This window comes from Thermobia domestica, chromosome 10 (assembly GCF_964235325.1).
Source record: "Thermobia domestica chromosome 10, izTheDome1.hap1.1, whole genome shotgun sequence".
NCBI classification, from domain to species: Eukaryota; Metazoa; Arthropoda; class Insecta; order Zygentoma; family Lepismatidae; genus Thermobia; species Thermobia domestica.
The window spans coordinates 89,489,204-89,512,601 of record NC_137463.1 but is presented as its reverse complement, the minus strand read 5'-3'; the positions used below and the strand labels follow the sequence as shown (position 1 = coordinate 89,512,601).

At 37.6% G+C, this 23,398-nt stretch overlaps 1 protein-coding gene across 1 annotated transcript in view; it reads left to right on the top strand.

Moving 5' to 3' along the window:
* Window positions 1-23,398, top strand: part of LOC145662544 (uncharacterized) — a 96,303-nt gene that overhangs the window by 35,703 nt on the left and 37,202 nt on the right. The window contains exons 6-7 of the mRNA XM_081728220.1: window positions 3,075-3,319; window positions 4,789-4,987. Of these exons, the coding sequence (XP_081584346.1) occupies window positions 3,075-3,319; window positions 4,789-4,987 (444 nt within the window). The remainder of the gene's footprint in view (window positions 1-3,074; window positions 3,320-4,788; window positions 4,988-23,398) is intronic.

Below are 23,398 nucleotides of genomic sequence, written 5' to 3'. Positions count from 1 at the left end.
GTTCGTCGCTTATGTCTGTCGCGAAAACAACTTTGATGATAATGTGTACCCTGAAGGAGTGATTTTTACTGAGTTCTGTGGTAAACTTAGGGAGGATATTGTGTGAGCTCTGAATAAATTAATGAAACAAACATAGTAAGCATCCAATTTGATAAATCAGTTTTAGTCTATCACCAGGATGTAAGTGGTTTAATTTGTAAAGAATCAGTTTTTACTGACAAAGTATTGCACAGATTGGGATATAGTATGCATAACAAAGTTGGTTTAAACATAATAGAGTTTATTTTGAACAGCTTACAGAATAATATAATGTATACATAAGAATAATAATCTTAAACTCACTAAGAAAAATACAGGTAGAGGATGTATTATGTTGATTAAAAAAATATTTACATACAATACAATAGATTATTATTTGAGGTGCTTGAGATAGTTAAATAAACAGGTTCCAAAATGCAGTTGGATAGAGTACAGAACCATCAGTTTAAGTAATGCCCAGTTCCATTAGACCTCAAAGAGCGTTTGTTGCCAAACAAGAATACTACCAAAGGCTAGTAAACAATCAACTTCAAGAAATTATCAAAAGTACCAACTTTATCAGAAGGAAGAGGAAAAAAAGTGAGTAATGTTTCCTAAAATACAAAAGCACAAAATTCTCTCAGACGTTCATATTTAAAGTATATGGTAGTACAAATACTAACGAACTGAGTGACTAGTTATTTATGAATTTCGTAGATTCCCATTTTCTAGCTGTTAACGAAATCAAGCTCTAGGCTGTCAAGTTGTACGCTTCGCTTTCAAGTCGCAACAGGAAAAAAGGAGGAGGGAAAGAAAAAGGTTATCATTATTCCAAATGGAGATAATTTCCAGGGCCATTTTTCGGTATATAGCTTTATACTCAATATGCAAATCAGTCACGTTGTAGATATTCTTGAAATAATTCGTATTTATTTCGTAGCAAAAATAATTGAAAAATTGAAACACTGCAACGTTGACCTACACAATATTGTTATCTATATTTGCTAGGAGTTGAGCCTTCTAGCATATATTTAGTGAACTCTTGCTGAGTACTGTTGATTTCACTATGTATCATCTGGCTGCATTTTGACGCCGAAAGTTCCTCAGATTGTATACTTCAGTAGTCTCTAGTTGTATATTTCTGAAAGTAACCATACCAAGAAACTTTATTGAAATTACATAAAAGAGCGAATGATGTTACTTGTGTGGTGCGTCTTGGGGTATTACTGCTCTACAATATTTCCCAAACCTCGTTGTTTGCATATTCATGTAGTTTCCGAATTACTTTTTGAACTGCTTCTTAGTTCAGTTGTTTCTCCTGCGTTCTTGAAGAAAGAAAGAAAGAAAAAGAAAAAAAAAGCTAACTTCAGCACTTCAGTTGAAATGTAGTAGATCTGTATGCCTTCTTTCCTCTTTTTAGAATTCATAACTACACGAAACAATTTCGCTCTATTTCTATTTTGAAACAACGATGTTTCCATATACATAAACATTGTACTTGATGGTATTTTGTGAAGTGTACTGGCACAAATGTTGTTGAAATTTCTGTGCATTACCGTACATATAAGATCTTATTGTTTGCTGCAATTATAATTTTATTTTTTCATTACTAAACACTAGACACCGAATTTTTGTGCACTTAAAATTCGTGAAATATACGTGCTGTTAAATGTGTTAAAATATACTTAATATATACTTAATAAAATATACTTAATATATATTAATAATGCAATAAAAGAGCATTTTCTAACACGCAGCAGAGTGGTGACAGTTTTGTAGGTGAAATGGAACATTGAAAGTGTACTTTCCTTTCAGGGACTTCTCTTTGGAATTTATTTTTATGCCAGTTACAGTTTATATACTCCTAATAATAATAATAATAATAATAATAATAATAATAATAATAATAATAATAATAATAATAATAAAAAACCGCACAAGTTATGAGATGAAGTTAACACAATGATATGAGAACACAATCTTTAGTTTTTCTTCACATTTGTATTTTACAATGCATTTGCTTTACACAAAATAATACAAACCTCACTTTTCTACACATTTACAATATGAAAAGAGAGAGAGAGAGAAGTTTTCGTTTTTAAGTATTTACTCCTATCCGGTAATTAGCCTTACATGTATCACAAGATGCTTCGTTTCATTTTTTTGGTGTCAGTTTGTAACACTGTAGCCAGAAATGACCAGTTAACATCAATAGATGTTACTTGACTATATTTAAAAAGGAGTAAGTTTATATTTTCTGGCAAGTTAAAATTTAACTCCAGAAGGTATTTTCCCATGGCTTCAGTTGGTTTTTAGTCGGGGTTTCTGACAATAACATCCATCAATTTCTTTTCACAGAGAGCCCGAATTTACCTAGCACTGGCTGGAGCTCATGCATACCTTCATCAACTAGAGCTACGCATTCACTGAGCAGCATTCCTCGCGTTTCTTGTTTCCGATTTGATGTCGACACATTACAATGTCTTCATCAAATTTCTCGTAACGTCTTGGCAATTGTAAGTGTCTTTGCTCTACTGATCGGTTGCTAACGTCATTGGTCCTCCATAAACTAGGCATTCTTCTATCCTTCCATGCAGAAAGCCTTTCTGTTGCATAAACATGTAAATGCATTGAAAATGAAAACTAATACGGGATTTATTCCATTTCTAACTATACGCAAATGTCTGAAATAAAAACGTATAAAATATACTAAATATGCTCTTAAGCACTTATATAAGTTCTAACCTTTGAAATATGCCATAAAACTTCAAATTCGAGCAGGATTATTGTTGTTAGAAACCCTTACAAAGTGTAACAGAGATACACGTAAGCAAACAAAATATGCATTTACATAAAAATCTGATGTCTTCTAATCACTTATATCGGATACAATGCCGTTTTATGTGTCGTGTAATATATATATATATATATATATATATATATATATATATATATATATATATATATATATATATATATATATATATATATATATATAAGTTTTATTTTCGCCCTCATTTATTTATTTAATTAAATATTTCTTCTGTTTATTTCAGAACTTTATTGAACAGCTTGCAGAGAAATTGAAAACTTTCCACAAGTTAAATAATACAATGAAAGAAAATCGTAGTTATGTTCATAGTATGAAAGCAGATATTCACAATTTTGTGAATGAAAATCTCAGGAAATCAGTAGCACGAGAACTATGGAAGGCTGTATGTCTTAAAGTAGAAAACGACATTAACACAATGAAAGATCTTCAAGCAAATGTAAATCTAACTCGAGATGCAGAGAATCTCAAGTAAGTTAAAATCTTCTGTAAAAATAAGTTCTTCGTTTATTTTGTATTTATTTGTACTACGTTAATTCTGTCTGTTGGCCACCATCGGTTCCATTGAAAAGTACTAAACTTTCGGAAATATGTGTATTTTGAAGCAAAAACTATTATAGACTTTAATGTATGCGCCTCTAATGGTAACTAATTGTTACCTACGCATTACGTTAAGGTTTTCATGTTGTTTACGCCTTATAAATCTTTATATTCTGCTCGCTTGTTTCTGTGAGCATCGTCGGAAGACGTAGCCTTTTTAAAGATAAATCGAGTATGTATTTACATGGTGGTTTTGTTCACTTTCTCACGTACCTTTCTGTGGAGCTGACTTCTCTAAAACTTCTTAAAAACTTCAATGGAAATATCTTCTTCAAAATTTAAGAAATTTAAACAAAACCTAGGGATTAGTTTATATTTTATAAATAATATATAATAAAAATATTCAATATAGAAGCACCGTATGTAATACATGTAAATATTAGTTTAGCACAATTTGTTTTATATGTAATTTCCTCATGGTATTAGCTACGAAATATGTTTTTCTCCCTCCCATTTGTAAGGTAGGTCTAGATAAGATCATAAATTCAGGAATTAATCAAAACATATCTCACCCTCTCTTTGTAGCATAACACCAAAAGTGACCTGTCCTGCATTTGGAAACATCTGCGAACAAGTGTTGACTAGTAAGCAGCGTCGCTAAAAGAAGGAAAAATAAATGTCATGTTGCCTTAGTTTGCTTTCTTTTTAACATTTTGCAACGTAAGTTTGATTTCATTTGTTGTCAATGTTTTGCAAGACCCCCAGATGATAATGGATTCGAATGTGTGACGGAAATAAAGGACCCCATAGCTCAGTTAATTCTGGATACGTACCAAATTTCTTGCAGTGTAGAATAAGATGTGAAGCCTTAATGGTGCCACTCCAATCTTTTCATATGCTCATCGATAACAGATATAAAAGCAATATACCCTTCTGTGTTTTAGGAAGTTACTTTCAATAGACATGAGTTCTTTTCCCCGTTCTCCCTTGGGTTTGTTGATTTTCCAAATTATGCAACAGTGAAAAGTGTGAAAGAGTTCCTAAGAAATGAAAATCACATAGATGTCCAACAATCAGAGCTGAATTTGTAATAGTCTATTTTCGTGATTTTGGACATTACTTTTATTTTTGACAGCATAGAACTATTGCACCAATTTAGTGTGCAAATAGAAGTATTTCTCATTTAATTTTTCATGTACTATAATGGTGCATTGTTCACGATTATCTCTCAACCCGTGGGAAAGGTTTAACACTGTTTGTATCCAAGACAAGCAGCCCCACTGAACCCTTGGCCACACGCACAATAAAAACTACTAGCTACTTGGCCACGAATAAGCACAGGGGATCTGAAGTTATCTTCAATATTGTCACGATAAATGTCTAATGTTATTTTCTTCCAGATTTCAATGTGAATCCGATGGAACACTTGTGAGCGTTGCCAATCCAATGGGAGTTCTCAAATCGGTAGAAAAGATCTTGTGCGAATTTAATTTGCGACATGTGACAACGGCATTAATGACATACACAAATAACCAGAAGGCAGAAATTGTTGAGAAGGAATTAAATTTACTGAAGAGTGAAATCCACGAGGCATTACAGGTGAGTACTGTATACTTTTTTTTTAAAAATTACTTTTACACATATATACAGGATGTAACATAAATGCATGTCCAAAAGTGACGGGCAGATTGCGGACATCCAAATAAGTAAAAATGATCCTATAAACATGGGTCCAATGCCACTTTGTTTCCGAGATACAGGACGTTCAAATGTTGGGTCCCTCTAATGTCTCACTATGGGAAAGTGAATGGAAATGTTCAATATTACAGGATTAATACAATCAAATGGAATTATGCCTGTGCAAATACATTTACACTGACATAGAGAATGAAACTAATCAACATTTGAGGTTATTGGGTTGTCAGTGTTACCAACCTGGTACAAAGTGTTATGTTTTCAAATAGCACTAGACGTCCACACGTTAGCATATGATTGCTGGCATCAAAACGCTCCTTCTGCTTCGTTTTAGAAAGACAAGACGCCCACGTGTGAAGTCAATTAACGACTCACAATAGTAAACAACGGTTCATAGATCACAACTATTACATGTCTCCCAAGATAAGTAATTGAGAAAGGTATTCGATGGAGGCCATAGCGTTCGTTTATAGCTCTCATAAACTTCGGAAGACAGTGCTCCATGACGTTTTGATATCAGCAATTATACGCTAATGTGTGGGGTCTACTGCTATTTGAAAACATAACACTTTGTACCAGGTTGGCAACACTGATAACCCAATAACCTCAAATGTTGATTAGTTTTATTCTCTATGTTAGTGTAAATGTATTTGCGCAGGCATAATTCCATTTGATTGTATTACTCCTGTAATATTGAACATTTCCATTCACTTTCCCATGAGCCATTGGAGGGACTCGATATTTGAACACCCTGTATCTCGGAAACGAAGCGGCATCGAACCCATGTTTATAGGAACATTTTTTTCTTGTTTGGATGTCTGCAATCACCTCGTCACTTTTGGATATGCATTTATGTTACACCATGTATATACCGATATATATATAAAATATGTGTGTTTAAATATCAAAATATTCGTGCAGTCACCCATAAGGTGACGAACTACAAACCCCTCGGACATGCATTTTATAGTTAGGTCCTTGTATGTTAACCATGCAAATTCTGAACTTTTTTGTTTGTTTGTTAAGGAAATCACTGAAGGTGTGATAATTGACATGCCTGATGCACGGAGCGTTATTAAGTTCCTCCATCTTCAGGTGAACTGCAAAGCAGATCCACGAAAAGATTAAAGAAGTCTATGGGGATGAAAGCCCATAGTATGAGATGGTATCCAAGTGAAAACGACAATTCCAAATTGAACACATGACCACCGCGGATCTGGAAGATCATATTTTACTGATGATGCCGCTTTGAAGGAGAAAGTTGAGAAGATCCTAATGGAAGGCTGGAGGATAACCATTGAAAGTGTTATGTGTGCAATAGGTGTGAGTTATTGGTCTGCCTGGAATATCATTCACAATCAGCCAGTGTCAGACTGGCCAAGTTGAGGGCCCTTGGCGCGGGTCCTTGAAGCCACTTCCCCATCAGTTGCAAAACATGATAAGTGAGAAAATCACATTTTCTACATTGAATAAATATATAGTACAAAACAAATCGCAATAAAGTTACAATAATACTGAGATAATCAAACGTAATTGTAAAGTTATTTCAGTTACTTTGACAGTTTTTTAAGCAGTTCTCCACTTGATGAGGCAATCAAATCAGTTACCTTTTCTTTGTCTACATTCTGGAATAACAATTTATTTTCTGTAAACGAGACAAATGGTTTCGGCTTATTGTAGATCTTAGTCTAGTTTCAACAAGTTTCAGTTTAGAAATTGCCCTCTCACATGTGACGTGAGTACATGGGAGAGTAAGAACAAATTGGAAAACAGTGTACAAATATTACTAAACAAATCACTCTGTTGCGAAAGTTGAAACAAGAGAAAATGGACATGATAGACATTTAAAGCACTTTTGATTGTTCACATTTTCATTTTTTCAGGCACACTCGGTTTGTGTGTTGGATTCATTTCCACTTTCAGACTCAGGTTCGCTATAACTCTGGTTTTCATTAGGTTCTGGCTTTGGTCTGTAATGCTCTCTCCACGTTATTTGGAAGCTATCATATTAACTAGCAAACTGCTTTAATTCTAGAAGCAGATAATTCCGATCAATATCAGTGAGTTCAGTAATTTTCACAAAAATATCACTATGGATGTCAACATCAAGACTAGAAATTTCGCAGCATCTTTGGGGATTTAGCCAAGAACAATCAAGAAGTAAACCTTCGTTTGGCACAAATCTTTCGTCAATGCTTTGCAGAGCACTATCAAGGATTTCATAATATGCGACTTTAAAAAGCTCATAGGGAGAAAAGTCCATGCCTTTTTTTTTTTAACGGGGACTCGTTTCTGGACAAAATCTGTTTTAAGGGGGCGGACTACTAAATATTTTTCAAAAGCTAATAATTTTTCATTTACCAGTTTTTCGTAAATGAAGAGAGATAATGAAATGTAACTTACCCCAATAATAGATAATGCTATTCTACGCCAGAAAATACAAATCGGAAGAGTTTTCAGTGTTGTCATCCCCAGAAATTACGGTGTGACCAGAATTTGAATTACCCAAAAATCTAGGTTAACACAACGACTAGAAAAATGAACTCAACGGTAATTGATGACTTATCATGGTGTCTGGTTCCTTGTTAACTACTTTTTAAATAATATATATGTTTATTTTGTAATATCTTACATACGTTATTACAAAATAAATACAAATATTATTTAAAAAGTAGTTAACAAGGAACACAGACAGCATGATAAGTCATCAATACCGTTGAGTTCATTTTTCTAATCATTGTGTTAACCTAGACTTTTGGGTAATTCAAATTCTGGTCACACTGTAATTTCTATGGATGGCAACACTGAAAATTCTTTCGATTCGTATTTTCGGGTGTAGAAGAACATTATCTATTATTGAGGTAAGTTACATTTCATTATCTCTTTTTATTTACGAAAAGCTGGTAAAAGAAAAATTGTTAGCTTTGAAAAATATTTAGCAGTCTACCCCCTTAATGTCTATTTGAACTTTGAATACACCTTTGAGGCCTTTGGCAAATGCGACACATTTTTCGTACACTGTGGAATTTTTAGTCATTCCTTTTCTGTTTTATCTGCTATTCACTAAACTCCAAGCTTTGAGGTAATCTAAAGTCGTAGATCGGAGGAACATTGATACACAAGAAGTCACATCAGACAAGTCAGAGATGATTAAAGCTGTCACAAGTGTTTCAAATGTAGTTCATTCTTCTAGCAAAGTACGTGCTAAAAACTTCGTTTTACTATCGAAGTTATCTGTTATCTGTGGATATTTCTAGCAAAACTGACTAAAAAGTTACAAACTTACTAGATTTCAAATTCTCAATCTCATTAAAATGTATTATAGCGCCAAGAGCTTTGTTCTTGCTCCACCAACGAGTTGCACGTACTTTTTTCAAAGTTTTTTGAGTTTACCATAACCAGAGTGTTTTCTTTTTCCATACTGAAATTCGCTTGTGCGAAATGCTGATAAAACAAGCTGATTCCTCAACCAAATCAAATAAGTTTTCGGCCTGGATAGACCGAATTGTACAATCAGCCATGACAAGATGTAACGCATGATCCATGCAGTGAGTATACATCAATGAGGGATTTTCACTTTTCAAATGAATCTGAAGACCATTATAACTGCCTTTCATATTGCTCGCTCCATCAAACGAACATCCTATAACGATGGAAATAGGAACATCAAATTCCCTATTTTTTTAAAACAAATCAAGAAGACCCTTCCCACTTGAATCATCGACCGTTAACAAATGAAGTAATCTCGTGGACCCGACCCTGCAGTACATAACGGGCGCATATTGCGAGTTGGTCTATAGCCGCAACATCTTCCGTACTGTCTACCATCAAACTAAATTTCCCACATGGCTTTAGATTTTCCACAAGCAAACGTAAACCGACCAACGCAATGACTCTAATCAATTTATATATGAAGGCCATAGACAAAAAGGTGAAAAGAGACTCTTTGAGATTATCCTTTTTCTTTTTCGCCTTACTTTTAGCAATGCAGCCCTTGACATAAGTTTGTAATACGATATCATATTCAGCCACGAGCAACACTAACTTGAGAAAGTTACCGTCGTTATGTTTACTTATATTTTCTAGTAAATATGCATTCCAGAGGGGGCCTTTGCTAAGTAAGAAATTTTACTGGCTCACGTGGCCATGCTGATACGAGCAATGGGGGGCCGAAAAGACTTCTTTCGGAAAGACGAACTTGGGCTTCCGCAACTTTTTTGGTAGGAAGACTCAAGAAAGCATTTGCGATCGCGAAAATTCGACCAAGGCATAGAAGTCCTGCACCTCATGATCTCTGCGAGACTCCTCGGTCTCGGGCCCTTGGAGATTGCACATTTCTACAACGTGACACCGTGAACTTAGTGTCAGAAAGTTCCACAATGAACCCGTTCCAGAATCTGTTCAGTTCGGCAGCATCAGACTACGCAAGACTATACTACTTTCCTACGGGACTAACGAGATACTGTTGCTTGACTCATGGCAATCTTATGGCGATGAATTGTGCATGTGTGGTACAGTTGCACATTGCCCTAAGCTCATTATAAATTAATATGTATATGTAGCCGGGCATTGCACTGCTGAAGTATAGCGTCCGGAGTTAATATGAAGGATTAGTATGTCCCCAACTCAATGACGTACGCCAGGGAGGTTTCCACGTTTTAACCTCCCCCTTAAGCAAAATGTTGTTTAAATAAATGTTTACCATATTAAGGTATGTATAGAAACACCTGAAATTATGTGAACTTGGGACCTTGAACTCCGCTCCTTGACGAACTTGTGTACGCCACTACCTCGACTTCTACACTGCCCTGGTGTAGCAATCACTCGTGAGTTTGTCTTTGTTGCTTACCAGCTGAGATGGCGTGCTGTATACAATAACTTACCACACTATCTCACCTGACGCTTGACTATGCTGGCTGACAGATTGCGCTCATCATGATAGCGTCTAACGCGTGTGTGGTCATTCGTGTACGAGAGGTTGAAGTGATACTCGACCAATAAGACCTTCTGACACTCAACACGTCAACAAAAGATGATGGGATCGTGACCTGAATATCTTAGTAAAATGAAATTTAACACTTACAACGCACAAATAGAAATAGATGTCAGGTTAGAAGGTGATAGAGAAAGGATGAATTTAGGATAGGAAAAGTCTACATAGCACTTGCCTGGATCAGTTGGTGATCCTTCATTAATGGTTCTCTCGTTGAATTGACATCTATCTTCTGGAACATTGAGTCTGGGCAATGATGCCCAGATAGCTTCAAATAAAATTCAGAACGGACGCAACAGAACCAAACTAAACTTATATAACAAAATACTTGCTGTACAAATACTTCCATGTTGCGTTTGTAAAAGAATAAGCATTGTTAACCCTTTCAACATATGTAAAGACTATCCGCCGAAAATCGTTTATCACGGAGTACCGTTCTGCATTTTCGTCCAACACACTCTTTCAGGCGACGTATCCTGTGGTTTTGTTCTAAGACATCGGTCGTTGAATTATATTCTAAGACATCGGTCGTTGAATTACTGATTCAATGAATCGAATGCAGACATATGAAAGGCTGACGTCAGATGATGCAATGTTTAGGAATGCGAATAAAGGAAAATCTATGTTTATCCATTAAGAAATACATAAAAGGAAAAGGCAATCCAATATAGAAATTTTTTATGTCTGAGAGTGTAAATGAACTGTAAATTGTACTAGAAGAAACAAAAAATTAAAATATAATGTTAACATCGATCTGGCAAAGAAAATTCACTGTCCATAATATAAAATAAATAATGTTCGTAGTTTGCACAGAATTTGTTTACTATATCTTATGTAAAAAACATTATTATTATTATTATTATTATTATTATTATTATTATTATTATTATTATTATTATTATTATTATTATATAAATTACATATGTAAAGGAATCAATGTGTCCTTGCTTCGATTCACAAAGACTGTTATTAATAATGCATTGAGTTATGCAGACAATGATGTTGGTGACAGGTTTCTATTAATTTTTATGTGTTTTATGGAGTTTCTGTGTAGAGTGCTTGCGTCCTGAACTGTCAACAGTCAACTGGTTGTTGTTTTGCTACATCAGCAATTTATGAATGTTATGTATTTATTGTAATAAAGCTACGAGAGACACCTTCCTGACTCCTCCCAACACCTACAACCACACCTCCTATGACGTCTGGGACTCGCTTTCGATATCAACCAGAATAGTCACCGAGCCTGGGGGCCCTCCTTAAATAGCCCCGGTTACTTCCGTCTCGAGGAGTAGCGATATAGATTTGAAGCCGGGAGTAACGGTGCGGAGTGGAAGCTAATCTCGGACTTCTCCTACGAACTGGCGGATGCCCGCGATATCCCGCCAATAGTCCAGGACCAGATCCATAGCAAGATACCAGGAGACCAGAGAGGGAACAACGCACGCCCGGACGTCATGAAGGTACACCTTCCCTAACCGATAAACCTAACCCTAACCCTGTCTCTCTTCTTTCATAGAATTTCTTCGTTATTAACTCTAATATCCCAATGATCTTTTACTTCAAAGGACAGCCGTCCGAATCCAGTGCCTGTGAACTGAGCTAAATTCCCCACTTTAGTTCTTCTGACGGCTTGTGTGTACGTGGAGTTTCCTTTCATTTTTCCTCCCCCACACACCCTTTATATGGTGGAGATGTGGCTTTTTACTCTTTCTTTTTACTCCTGCTAGTGTCCTACTTGGTGGAGAATTGTTTTTGCCCTGTTAGTTCTATCTCTGCATGCTTTTAGTTCAGTCTTCTAGTCGTGCATGGTTTTCTTGTTTTCTTTTCTGGCCAATAGCTGTTGTTGGAGCAGGCATTTCAGTGCCGAGTCTATACTGGTTTTCTTGCGGGAGTGTAGCACACGCACCCCGATCGAGACCAGTTGTTGGGCGTATCTCCGCAACAGACGGATGGTTTCACCAGAGTGGAGGCCAATAAGCTCTCTTGTCTATTGGGTCTTTCGCATTTCACTACTTTTGCAGTGAGGCACTTTTGCCGAGTCTGTGCGAGGTTTATTGCGGAGGTATGGACGTACCCCGAGCAGAACCTTGCTAAGGGCGTAGCACTGTACGAGGAGGGTTTCACCCTATTGTGAATGCTCTTTTGGTGTGCGTCTTACTTTCGAGCGAAAAGTACTACTTTAGCGTCGAGGCCTTTTGGTCGAGTCCGCACACGGAGGTCATTACGATCAGATGGAACTTCTGACCGATCCGACTTCCTCGTTTAGGGGCGTAGTGGCGCTAGAGTCCGAGAGGTTCTCCTCAATTGGAAAATAGCTCACCTATGTTTCCTCTTATTTTTGCATGACACTTGGGTCCTGGCGAGATGTTTTTTTTTTCCTAACTCTTTCCGAAGTATAGTGCGTTTCTTATTTTTTTTGTGTCTATTAGCGTATTCTCGGTATTATTTTATTATTTTTAAGTTAATTATTGAGTTATAGTATTAATGTGATGTGTAGTTGTGTGCCCAAATTTCTTAGAGATTTTTGTCTATGTTGCGTTACTTAAATGAGGAATTAGGCGTCCCTACAGAGGAAATTTTAGACCATAGCAATACTGTATATTTTGAGCCTGCCGCGTGTTCTTCCCCAAAGTCCGCTAAGGTTACGCGCCAATTTTTGTATAACTTACGTCGGCAGTTACGTTTATCCGATACCTTCTCCGAGATTACTGGGTCCTCTTCCATTTCTTTAAGTCCTAAAGTATCAGATATGGCATCTGCAGCGAATAATGCAGGAGGCGAAGGTCCTGTTCAATATATGAGTTCTATTATTAGACCTGAGCCGTTTTATGCTCGTTTCGGGGAGGATGTGGACAGATTTTTGAGGAAATACGAAACTGTGGCCGAAGTCAACGGCTGGACAGGAGCCCGTAAGAAGTTAATTTTAGGATCATTACTGAAAGGAGGTGCTGAAAATTGGTATTCAGCAATTGAATCGAAACCCGAATTTGCGCAGTGGAATTATGACCAGTTTAAAGAACGAATCCGTCAAACCTTTAAAGATCATGCGCTTCCCCACTTTACTGTTGCGCAGATGAGGGCTCGAGAGCAAGGTACGGATGAGAGCGTGATGGATTACGTTTACTCAAAACAGGATCTCATTCTTAGATCAGATCCTACAGCCTCAGAAAAAGCACAAATACAGTACATTATCGAAGGTCTTCAACCTGAATATTTTCGTGCTGTTATTAAAAAAGAATATGAAAATCTCGCTGCACTCGTCGATGAGTTAATATTAGAGGAAAAAGCACGATTGCTGACAAAGAGGAAGGAATTAGATCAGTTCATTAAAAAGAACCCAGTGCTTTTGCAGTCTGCCTTGGTCAGCAATAAGCCGGCAGACAGCCTTCCTTATGTAACAGCTGCTGACGCAGCATATAGACAGGAAACAGCTGTTAGAGCTGCTGACTCGCCACGAGAGCAAACGCAGCAGAGTAATGACGTCAATGGCCGTTTGCTTGAATTACAGCAACAATTATCTAAGTTAACGTTGCAAATATCCGCTTTTTCTGATGGCAATAAAAACAAAAACAATGGGAATGGCTCACGCAATAGACGGAATAATGGTAGACGAAATTTTCCACATAATAATAGGCAACAAACCAATGATAATGGTGCCAATAGTTTTCATGTGCCCCAAACCGATCCTAACCGGTCCGAATCAAATACAGGGTCGTCCCAAAACAACGACTCCTCAAAAAAGGGACCTATTATCTGTTTTCGATGCAAAGGCCCTAATCATATCGCTAGATATTGCAGGGCGACTTTAAACTAACTGCTAGGGTAGCAAATTGGACCATTGCTACTCGTTCTCTCCGAATTACGGTCCCTCTTTTCACCCAGAATGAGTTGCCTCATATCAGTGTTATTATGGGAGGAGTCCAGACTAAATTTATGATCGACAGTGGGAGCCAGGTCAGTTGCGTCGGTTCCAATTTAGTACCGGAAAGTGCTAGGAGATATCGCATCAATACTCGTTTACGAGGTGTTACTGGCAAGTTTATACAGGTTTCTGAGTTGGCGATTCTCCAGTTTGATATTAATGGGAGACGTTTCTCTCATGTGTTTCGAGTTATTCCACACTTTGACTATGGTCCCTTGCTTGGAGCTGACTTTTTGAATATTCATAGAGCCTTAATTGATTACGATAAAAATACCTTTACTCTTTCTTACTTTGGTCGTTTACCGTCTCGTTCATTGCCGAGGCGAAATTTAGAGGTGCATTTATCCAAAGTCCTTACAAGTAAAGTTGCTAGCTGTTCCACTCCTGTTTTTCGAGTTTTTGAAAATACTGTGTTGCCACCGCGGTCACATACTTTGGTCCGTCTCCGAAGTTCGCTTGATATTACCGGAAAAAAGTTGTTGTTGTCCCCGTCTCAGCGAATTGAAGAGTTATTGGGAATTTTTATCCCACGAGTTCTGGTAAATGGTGAGACACCAGTCGTTTATGTGACCAACCCCACCACCACCCCAGTGAAGTTACGCATGGGAACAGTTCTTGGTCTGGCAGAGGACTTTGAGGAGGTGCCTGTTGATTCGGATGAAGTTGTGGCAAACACCACGGAGGAATACACCCCACCACCAGAGCAGTTAGCCGCATCACAGAAGATGTGTGATCCCACCCGAGTGGACGTCAATCAAGACCTCGCTCCGGAGGACAAGGAAAAATTTTACGATCTTATCCGCTTCTTCGCGGACGTCTTCTCTTGGTCAGGCACAGACGTGGGCGTCGCTAGAGGCTTTGAACATGAAATTAAGCTATCTGATGAGACCCCAGTGAACAAGGCTCCGTATTCAGTACCTTACCACCTTCGAGATGTCGTCAAAAAACAGTTGGATCTTCTCCTGCGTCAGAATGTAATTTCGGCAGAGACTTCCCCATGTAATCACCCTATTATTTTGGTCAGAAAACGCTCTGGAGACTTTAGATTCGTTTCGGACCTCAGATTTTTAAACCTGCAATCGATGCCCTGTAATTACCCGACGCCACCGATGGAGGACATCTTAGGACGCATGGCGGGAAAGCTTTTTTACACGAGTTCCGACATGAAAGCCGGATTCTTCCAAATTAAGCTTACTAAGAAGAGTAGGGAGTGCACAGGATTCTCAATTCCAGGCTTTGGATCCTATGTATACAACTGCTTACTGATGGGACACATTTCCAGTGCCGCAGCGTTGAATAGGTTGGTGAAATTAACGCTTGCTGGAGTTCCTTCTTCAAACATTATGTATTATGTGGACGACTTTTATGTAGTTTCCAGTAGTGTGGCTGGAATGCTCGACTTATGCAAGATACTGTTTGAACGACTTCGTTCCAGAGGTTTAAAGTTGTCCCCCGAGAAGACCAAAATCGCTCACCACTCTTTGGTCGTACTTGGCCACAAGCTTGGGAGTTTTGGGATGTCCGTTTCCGATAAGATGTTGGACACCATTAGAGATTACAAGAGGCCACGGACGAAGAAACAAGTCAAGAGTTTTCTTGGAGTTTGCTCCTTTTTGCGGCGTTATGTCAAGGATTTTGCGATTATCGCGGATCCTCTTCAGAAGTTGATGAAGAAGGATGTTGATTTTACCTGGGGTAAATCCCAGCAGGATTCCTTTGAAGCGCTGAAGACCGCCATCTTGGAAGCTCCCACCTTATTGGCCTATAAACCCGAACGTGACTTGCACATATACACGGATGCTTCGATCCGAGGTTTGGCTGCCGTCGCAAAACAACCCGTATCCGACGATCCCGAATCTGAACTGGTGCCCATTGCATTCGCATCCCGTGCAGTGGGGCCTGCTGAGAAGAATCTTTCTGTTTACCATCTTGAACTCCTAGCTCTGCTATATGCCTTGCGTTCTTTCCGCTATTTTGTTTTGGGAAGACATTTTTTCCTTCACACGGACTCCAAAGCCATAACATATTTAAAGAATAGCAAGAACTTAACTGGAAAACTAGCTCGTTGGCTCACGGAAATTGAAGCTTACCATTTTACTATATCTCACGTCGCCGCAGCCAGCAATGTGGAGGCTGATGCTTTCAGCCGTTTTGTTAACCACAAGCGTGATATTACCGATGAGGACGCAAGTGCGGCAGATCCCCGTATATTTTTCATTGAAGATAATGACGCTATTGATCTCAGAAAAGCTCAACGAGAAGATCAATACTTTAGCAAGATTATCGCCTACTTGGAGGATGCTCCTGACAAGGATCCTGCTTTCGAGCGAAGAGCGTCACACTTTACCATGAGGAACTCTACCCTATACAAAGTCAATTCCACGCCTCTTGGGAAAGTTCATTTAGTCGCTGTGCCACTGTCTTTGAGAGACCGAGTTTTTGAGAAGTGCCATGCTGAAAAACTCGCAGCAAACCACGCTGGATTTTCCAAAACGTATAATTTGCTGTTGAAGTCTGTATACTTTTTGGACATGAAGAAATTTGTCTATCGGAAGTGCAAGGAATGTATTGTTTGTCAAGTGTTGAAGAAGAGGAGTGGCAAGCCTCTAGGAAATCTACAGACCCATCCCAGCGTTCCACCCTTCTATAGGATATATATAGATTTTTCCGGGAAATACCCTAGCAACAACATCCTTAAACACAGTTATTTGGTTGTTTGTGTCGACGAGGGAACTCGATTCTGTATAGCTGCTTCTTTGCCCGATACATCAGCTGCTTCTGTATCTCAATTTTTGTACGAGCAAGTTATTTTGAAATATGGTCTTTTTTCTGAATTGGCATGCGACCGTGGCTCAGCTTTTACGAGTCAAGTCTTCAAGGAACTGTGCAATATCTTTGATATCCAGTTACACTTTGCCGATGTGGCAGGACACTACTCTTTAGGTCAGGTGGAAGTCGCCATAAGACATATTGAACAGCAACTGAAACTTGCATTGGACAAAGATAACCAGTCCAATTGGATTGAACTTCTACCACAGATTGTTTTTTCCTATAACGTCACATGTAATTTGAGTATGCAGATTTCTCCATTTGAGTGCCTCCATGGTTTTTCTCCTAAACTGTTACATTCTGCCATGTTGGACACACAGTGTCAATTTTCAGATAACCAAGATCGATTAGAACGTTTAAGATATATACGGGAAAGAGCCCATGATAACTTGTATAAAAGATTTCTGATTTCCGCTAAATCGTACAACAAAAAGAAGAAACAGCAAACTTTTAAGAAAGGCGATCTGGTTTGGATTTTTGATTCAACCGTTAAGAAAGGTAACTGCAAAGCTTTCTCAGGGAAATACTTTGGTCCAGGTATAATTCAAGGAAGCAAACATGACAACAGTTACTATGTAAAGTTTGGGACAGGACATGGGCAAATTAAGATTGATTCTTTCGCTGTTGACCGTTTAAAAAAGTATTACCCACCAGGAAAAGATGCTGAAAAGGATGTTCAGAAGCTAGATGCCTCTTCCCCTACTGTCTTAGGTGAAGGTGCCAAGGATCCCGAATTACCAGCTGTTAATGGAGATTTCGCCCAATTCTTAGTTGAAGAACCAAATTTGGACAGAGATGATGCTGTTCCTGATTGTATGTTTATCAGGGATATAGTTTCTATGGTGGACCTACCGACTTGGTACGACATGGCTTCCCCCACCTCAACCTTAAAAGATAAAATGTGCCCAAAGTTTTCAGCCAACCACGAGATCAACAAGAAAATAGCCCTATATTTTGGAAGTATTACTTCGCTCTCCGGAGACTGTATAGTGAACAGTACGAACACGTCATTGGAGCCACGTGGAGGTGTTGACCGAGCGATCCACCAGGCTGCTGGACCAGACTTACTTCAGGACTGCGAGAAGATTAGTCACCTAAAAGTTGGAGATGTTTGTGTCACCAATGCCTATAACCTCCCTGTCTCCTACGTCATACACGTTAGCGCTCCACCAGACAAGAACCCAAGGAAACTACAAGCGTGCTATGAAAAAGCCTTAAGTCTCGCATTGAAGAGTGGCTTTAGATCCATAGCCTTTCCGAACATTGCCACCGGGATTTTCTTTTTTCCCAAGGAAGAAGCATGCCGTATTGCTTTGGATTGCATACGGAAGTTTTTAGAAGAGAATTTGGATTTGGTGGACATGGTTGTGTTCTGTCAATTTGACAAAGAAAATCAACGAACGTACGAGCGATTGATGCATGTATACTTTCCACAATAGACCTGAAAGAGAACACATATTTTAATTATATTGGATTAGTTTGATACTGGCCTACCAGGGAACTATAATCTAGATTAGTACGTGTATGTTATGGACGGACTATGTATAGTCGTCCTGCTGTATGTGTCAGAAGCAAAGAAAAAAAGTAACATGCAAGTTACCACCACCATTCGTGCAACCGAAGAAATCCCGCTAGAATTCCCTTTTTTTTCTTTCTCCCTTGTCTTTTGTTATTTACTCACTGACAATAATTTGAGATGACGTACCTGGAAATAGAGAAGTTTTGACTTATAGTAAAGGTTGATAAATGGGTTAACAATAATAGTAACAATTATAATCTATTCAATACAATGGCTCTGAAATGAGTTTTTTTTTTTTCCCTCTCATTTCAGATATATTGGGTATTAGTTTTCTTTCCTCTGCAAGTTATCTGTATTTCTTCTGAGTGGGATATAGACTACCGCAAGCAAGCTACCTTGGAAAAATTAGGAATCGCCATTTCACATGCAGGATACGCTGTGCACACAACGGACACTGTCTATACTACTTTACGTATACATTTGGACCTTCATCTTTCAAATTTAAACATTACTTCATGTGAAAACAAAGTAAATCCTTTTAATGATGTAGTTACCATGGAACGAGATTTTTATGCTAAGTTACAAGCTGTTATACCATGTGCATTTCAGTATTCGAATCGTTCTTTACACTGTATGCATCAACACCGTCCTACTCGTTCCATAGTTTCATGGCTCTTAGGAATATCCTCTTTTGGATTTTCTTCCTACAATTTTGTTGAGACCCAACGAATAAAGCAATCCCTTAGTATTTTACAAGACCACGATGATTATTTGAAATCCGAACTTCAGAACATTAAGAAAGCATTTAATAATGAAGTGAAAATAGTACGTGGCGTGGTTCTGGCTGTCAAGCACGCCGTACTCCAAATTCAAAACGAAACTTCGAACCTTCTTTGCGATGTGATTACCCATGAAAGACGATTGTGGATTATGCAAAATTATTATGAATCCCGACGTAAGGTTGCCGAGATGTTAACTGATATTCTACAAAATCAACTAACCTATCGTATTTTAAATTCTGTTCAGATACTTTCTCTAGTTAAGAGCCACGCTATTCTAAAGGATACTCTTTTCCCACACGATATTTGTCTATTCTATACGGTATCTTCAGTTTTTCTTATAAACTTCAATTTTGATTCCTGGAACATTGATCTCATGTTAAAGACACCTGTAGTTACTCGTGATAAAATCTCCCAGCGTTTTATGATTCACAACCTAGGTATTTTAATGACAAACAAGATTGTCAGGTATTCGTTGCCTAAAGAGGCCTACTTGTCAGATAATCATTTTGTAGAAATTGACAATCAACAGTGTGTTTGGAAGAAATTTCTATACTTTTGCGAAACCTCAGGTTTAAGCGCCAATAATCGATCAAAATGTCTTACGGACATATATTTTAATCAGAATTTAACCTTTTGCAACCTAGAAATTGTTCCTTCTGATGCAAAATTTGTTCATTTATATACGCCAGCTGGCTTACTTTTTTCTTCGTTAGTACCAGGTCATATAACTTCTAGAACTTCCCATAATATTTTACATACTACCCCTATTAAATATGGAATTAACCTGACTCAATTTATAGTATATGACAATTTTGAAACAGTGCTTATTCAAAATATGGTTTTACCCACTCGGAAAACGATAAATATGGAACATGAATATATGAACATTGATTTAAATTTTTCTCTCCCTCATCTAAATTTTTCTGCGTCTATCAAAACCCTTACTGAGTTAGATATGGAATTACAGAAGTTGAAAATTAACCATACTGAGTTTGTTGTTAAGCGATTTAATAATTTACATACTACTTATTTTATTGTGATCCCAATATTAGTCGTGATTTTGAGTTTGGCAACGCTCATTCAGTGTTTCTTGATATGTAATTTGAGACGTCAAGACCGTTCTATACAACCCAGGGAATCTTAAGTTTTTTTTCTCTCTTTCTTTATGTATAAGCAGAATCGTTATATGCATTATTTTGTGTCTATGTTTGTTTGGACCTATGACTCACAGTTGTTTGAATCGGAATTTGCTTCTGTTGTTTGGTTCCTGTTTTATCATAGTGTTCCCGGGATGATTTTGTTTTACAGGACCATACAGTGTTGTTTGTGTCGTGACAGATTGATTTGTCAGGTTATTGACGTTTTAGTTTATCTGTCCTTAGTGTCTGAAGTCAAATTCCACCTTATGTTAAATGAGTCAAGTTATTGTTTTTTTTTTTTTTTTTTTTTTTTTTTTTTTTTTTTTTTTTTTTTTTTTTTCAACACAAAAAGGGAAGAAGGGAGTTTGTGAAGTTTATTTTCCATGATGCGTCCATTTTTCGGACAAGAGAAATATTTGAGTTTTGTTGAGTAATTCTCCTTTGTGTTGAAGTGTTGCAATACCTTTTTTTTTTTTTTTTTTTACGATACCTTATTTGAGTGGGCACGTTTTGCCCAGCTATTTTTGGATAATAGCAGTCTTGAAAGATGCATATTTCACCCTAGAATTTCTGCTTTTGATTTAGCCCTGAAGATTTAGGAGGTACTAGATTTAGCCACTAAGCGATACAAAATATCAGTTTTCATGCTTATTTAGACATTTGTTTTTTTTTTTTTTTTTAGATACTTCTGGCTTTTTGCTCCTGTTTTTTAGCAGTGAGAGCGGAAGAAACCTTCTCACTCCGTGACACCGCCTGGGTTGTTGTCCACGTGCTCGAGATATCTCTATTATCTATTGGAATTCTCTTACTTTATAAACTATACAAGCGGCATTCTAATGACCGATTCCGTCAAAATACTAGTGATAAGCAATGTCTACCCTTATCTACAGTGACATCTGTTTCGGAATCTCGCCCTATGATCAACGACACACGAGATTCTACAAAAACTCATTTCTTACGTAATTATTTCACTTATTTGTAGCTTTGCCGCTAGTTGCCTACCAAGTATTTTGGATAGAACGGATACGTTTCATCAATTTAAGTAAACTTCTACTGGGATCACAATTATTTTGATTCTGAGTATACCTACCCCCTCAACAATGAAACCTAGCGTACGTACATTTCAAACATACAATTGGTTTATTACATTAATTTTTCTTTCTTCGGTCCCCCTTTTGTGCCCCCGACCCCCCCCCCCCCATGTTACTGGAATAATCATAATATTTTTTTTTTAGCCGAGTGCTAGGCGGCATAACCTGGCCCCGTTCCTGTTTTTGAGAAGATTAGCTAAAACAGGAAATGGTTTCAGCCTTATGATTATTCTGGTCCCACCCTCATACACCCTCCCTCCCTCCAAGATTGCCTTGTGTTGATTCTGTGTTGTATGGTATTATTTGGTCGTTGGGCACCAATTACAAGTTATATTAATGCTTAATTTTTGTTTCTTTTTTAATTTTGTCTTGTTCTTCCTCTACTTCTCTTCCCCCGTACGTTTACTTTTCGTTTTTCTACTGTACTAAGATTAGCCTTGCACTTACGTTCCACCTACTTAAATTTTTTTTTAATTTTTTTTACCGCATCTACATTTTTGTAACCTTTTTTTACTTTTCCTCCCACATTCTCATTCTACTCAGTCTCAGTTCTTTCCAGTCAATTCTATGCTATTTTAATTTCATACCTAAAACCTGTTTCTTTATCCCTCCCATGCCTTCATTAAGCAGCGAACGAAGAAGAGGTTACCATCCATCGTAGACCTTCAAGGGGCCACCACCCCCCTCCAGGAATGCTACATCGAGTACATTTGGATTGATTGTAGATCACTGTTTTACTTTTCCAGCAAGATGCAGCGCTTTTTTTGTATTAATAAAAGCTTCGGATGGACCGTTACAAGGATAGCGTCTACTGACGCCATATTGGATTTTCATCAGAAACTCATCTGTGTGCCTGTGTTTTCTACCCGTAATCTTCTATTATTCACCTTTTTTCCTCCCTTTTACCTTTGGAGATTATAACTCTATTTTCTATATCACACAATTCTGCCGTGAAACCCTGTCACACTTCAGTAGTTACATGACCCCTCCCTTCCCTCCTTAATTCACATTGTTTTTTTTTTCTCCCTCCCCGTTCTAACTAACCCATAGCTTATTTTCTCAACCCTTTTCATAACTACTTTACCTTATTTATTCTACCTAGATTTCCTCTTCGATACTCATCAGTTGAACTTTTTTTTCTTGAATACGAACTAATTCAAATAATTATAATACCCGTCTTCGTTCCGTTACACTGCATCATTCTACGATCTGTGCTTCGTATCTGTTCAGACTACAGCGCCGTCCTAGTGGAAGCTTTTTGAACTACGGCCAGCGAGGCCATCTGCATTCTTGGAAGTGCTATCGTCAAAGACTACTGACCGATATATTTTCAAGGGCTCCGAGTCAGCAAATTTTCCTTAAGGTCTTACGTGGTTATAAACAATTCCACGTGCTTTTGTGTTTACATGGACATGTGCTTCAATGAACACTTCTTTATACGTCAAGTGAACGTTTATTGTGTTTACAAATATATATGGATATGTGTGCTTTTGCCTTTTTTATATATATATATATTTTTGACGCAAAAGACAAAGAAAGAAAAGTGCAGTAATATGAAGAAGACTGGAACTTCTAATCTAAAATATTGAATTATTAACATTTTTTTTTGTTTTCTGTGTTGTTTTCATTTTATTTTGGTGTTTTTTTTTCTTCGGTGATAAGTATATATACACATGGTTATCAATTTAGTGGTGCATATTATTCAATGAACGATGATATAAAATAAACTTGTTTTTTTTTTTATATATCTTCAGTTCCAGACGGGGGAGTGTAAAGGAATCAATGTGTCCTTGCTTCGATTCACAAAGACTGTTATTAATAATGCATTGAGTTATGCAGACAATGATGTTGGTGACAGGTTTCTATTAATTTTTATGTGTTTTATGGAGTTTCTGTGTAGAGTGCTTGCGTCCTGAACTGTCAACAGTCAACTGTTTGTTGTTTTGCTACATCAGCAATTTATGAATGTTATGTATTTATTGTAATAAAGCTACGAGAGACACCTTCCTGACTCCTCCCAACACCTACAACCACACCTCC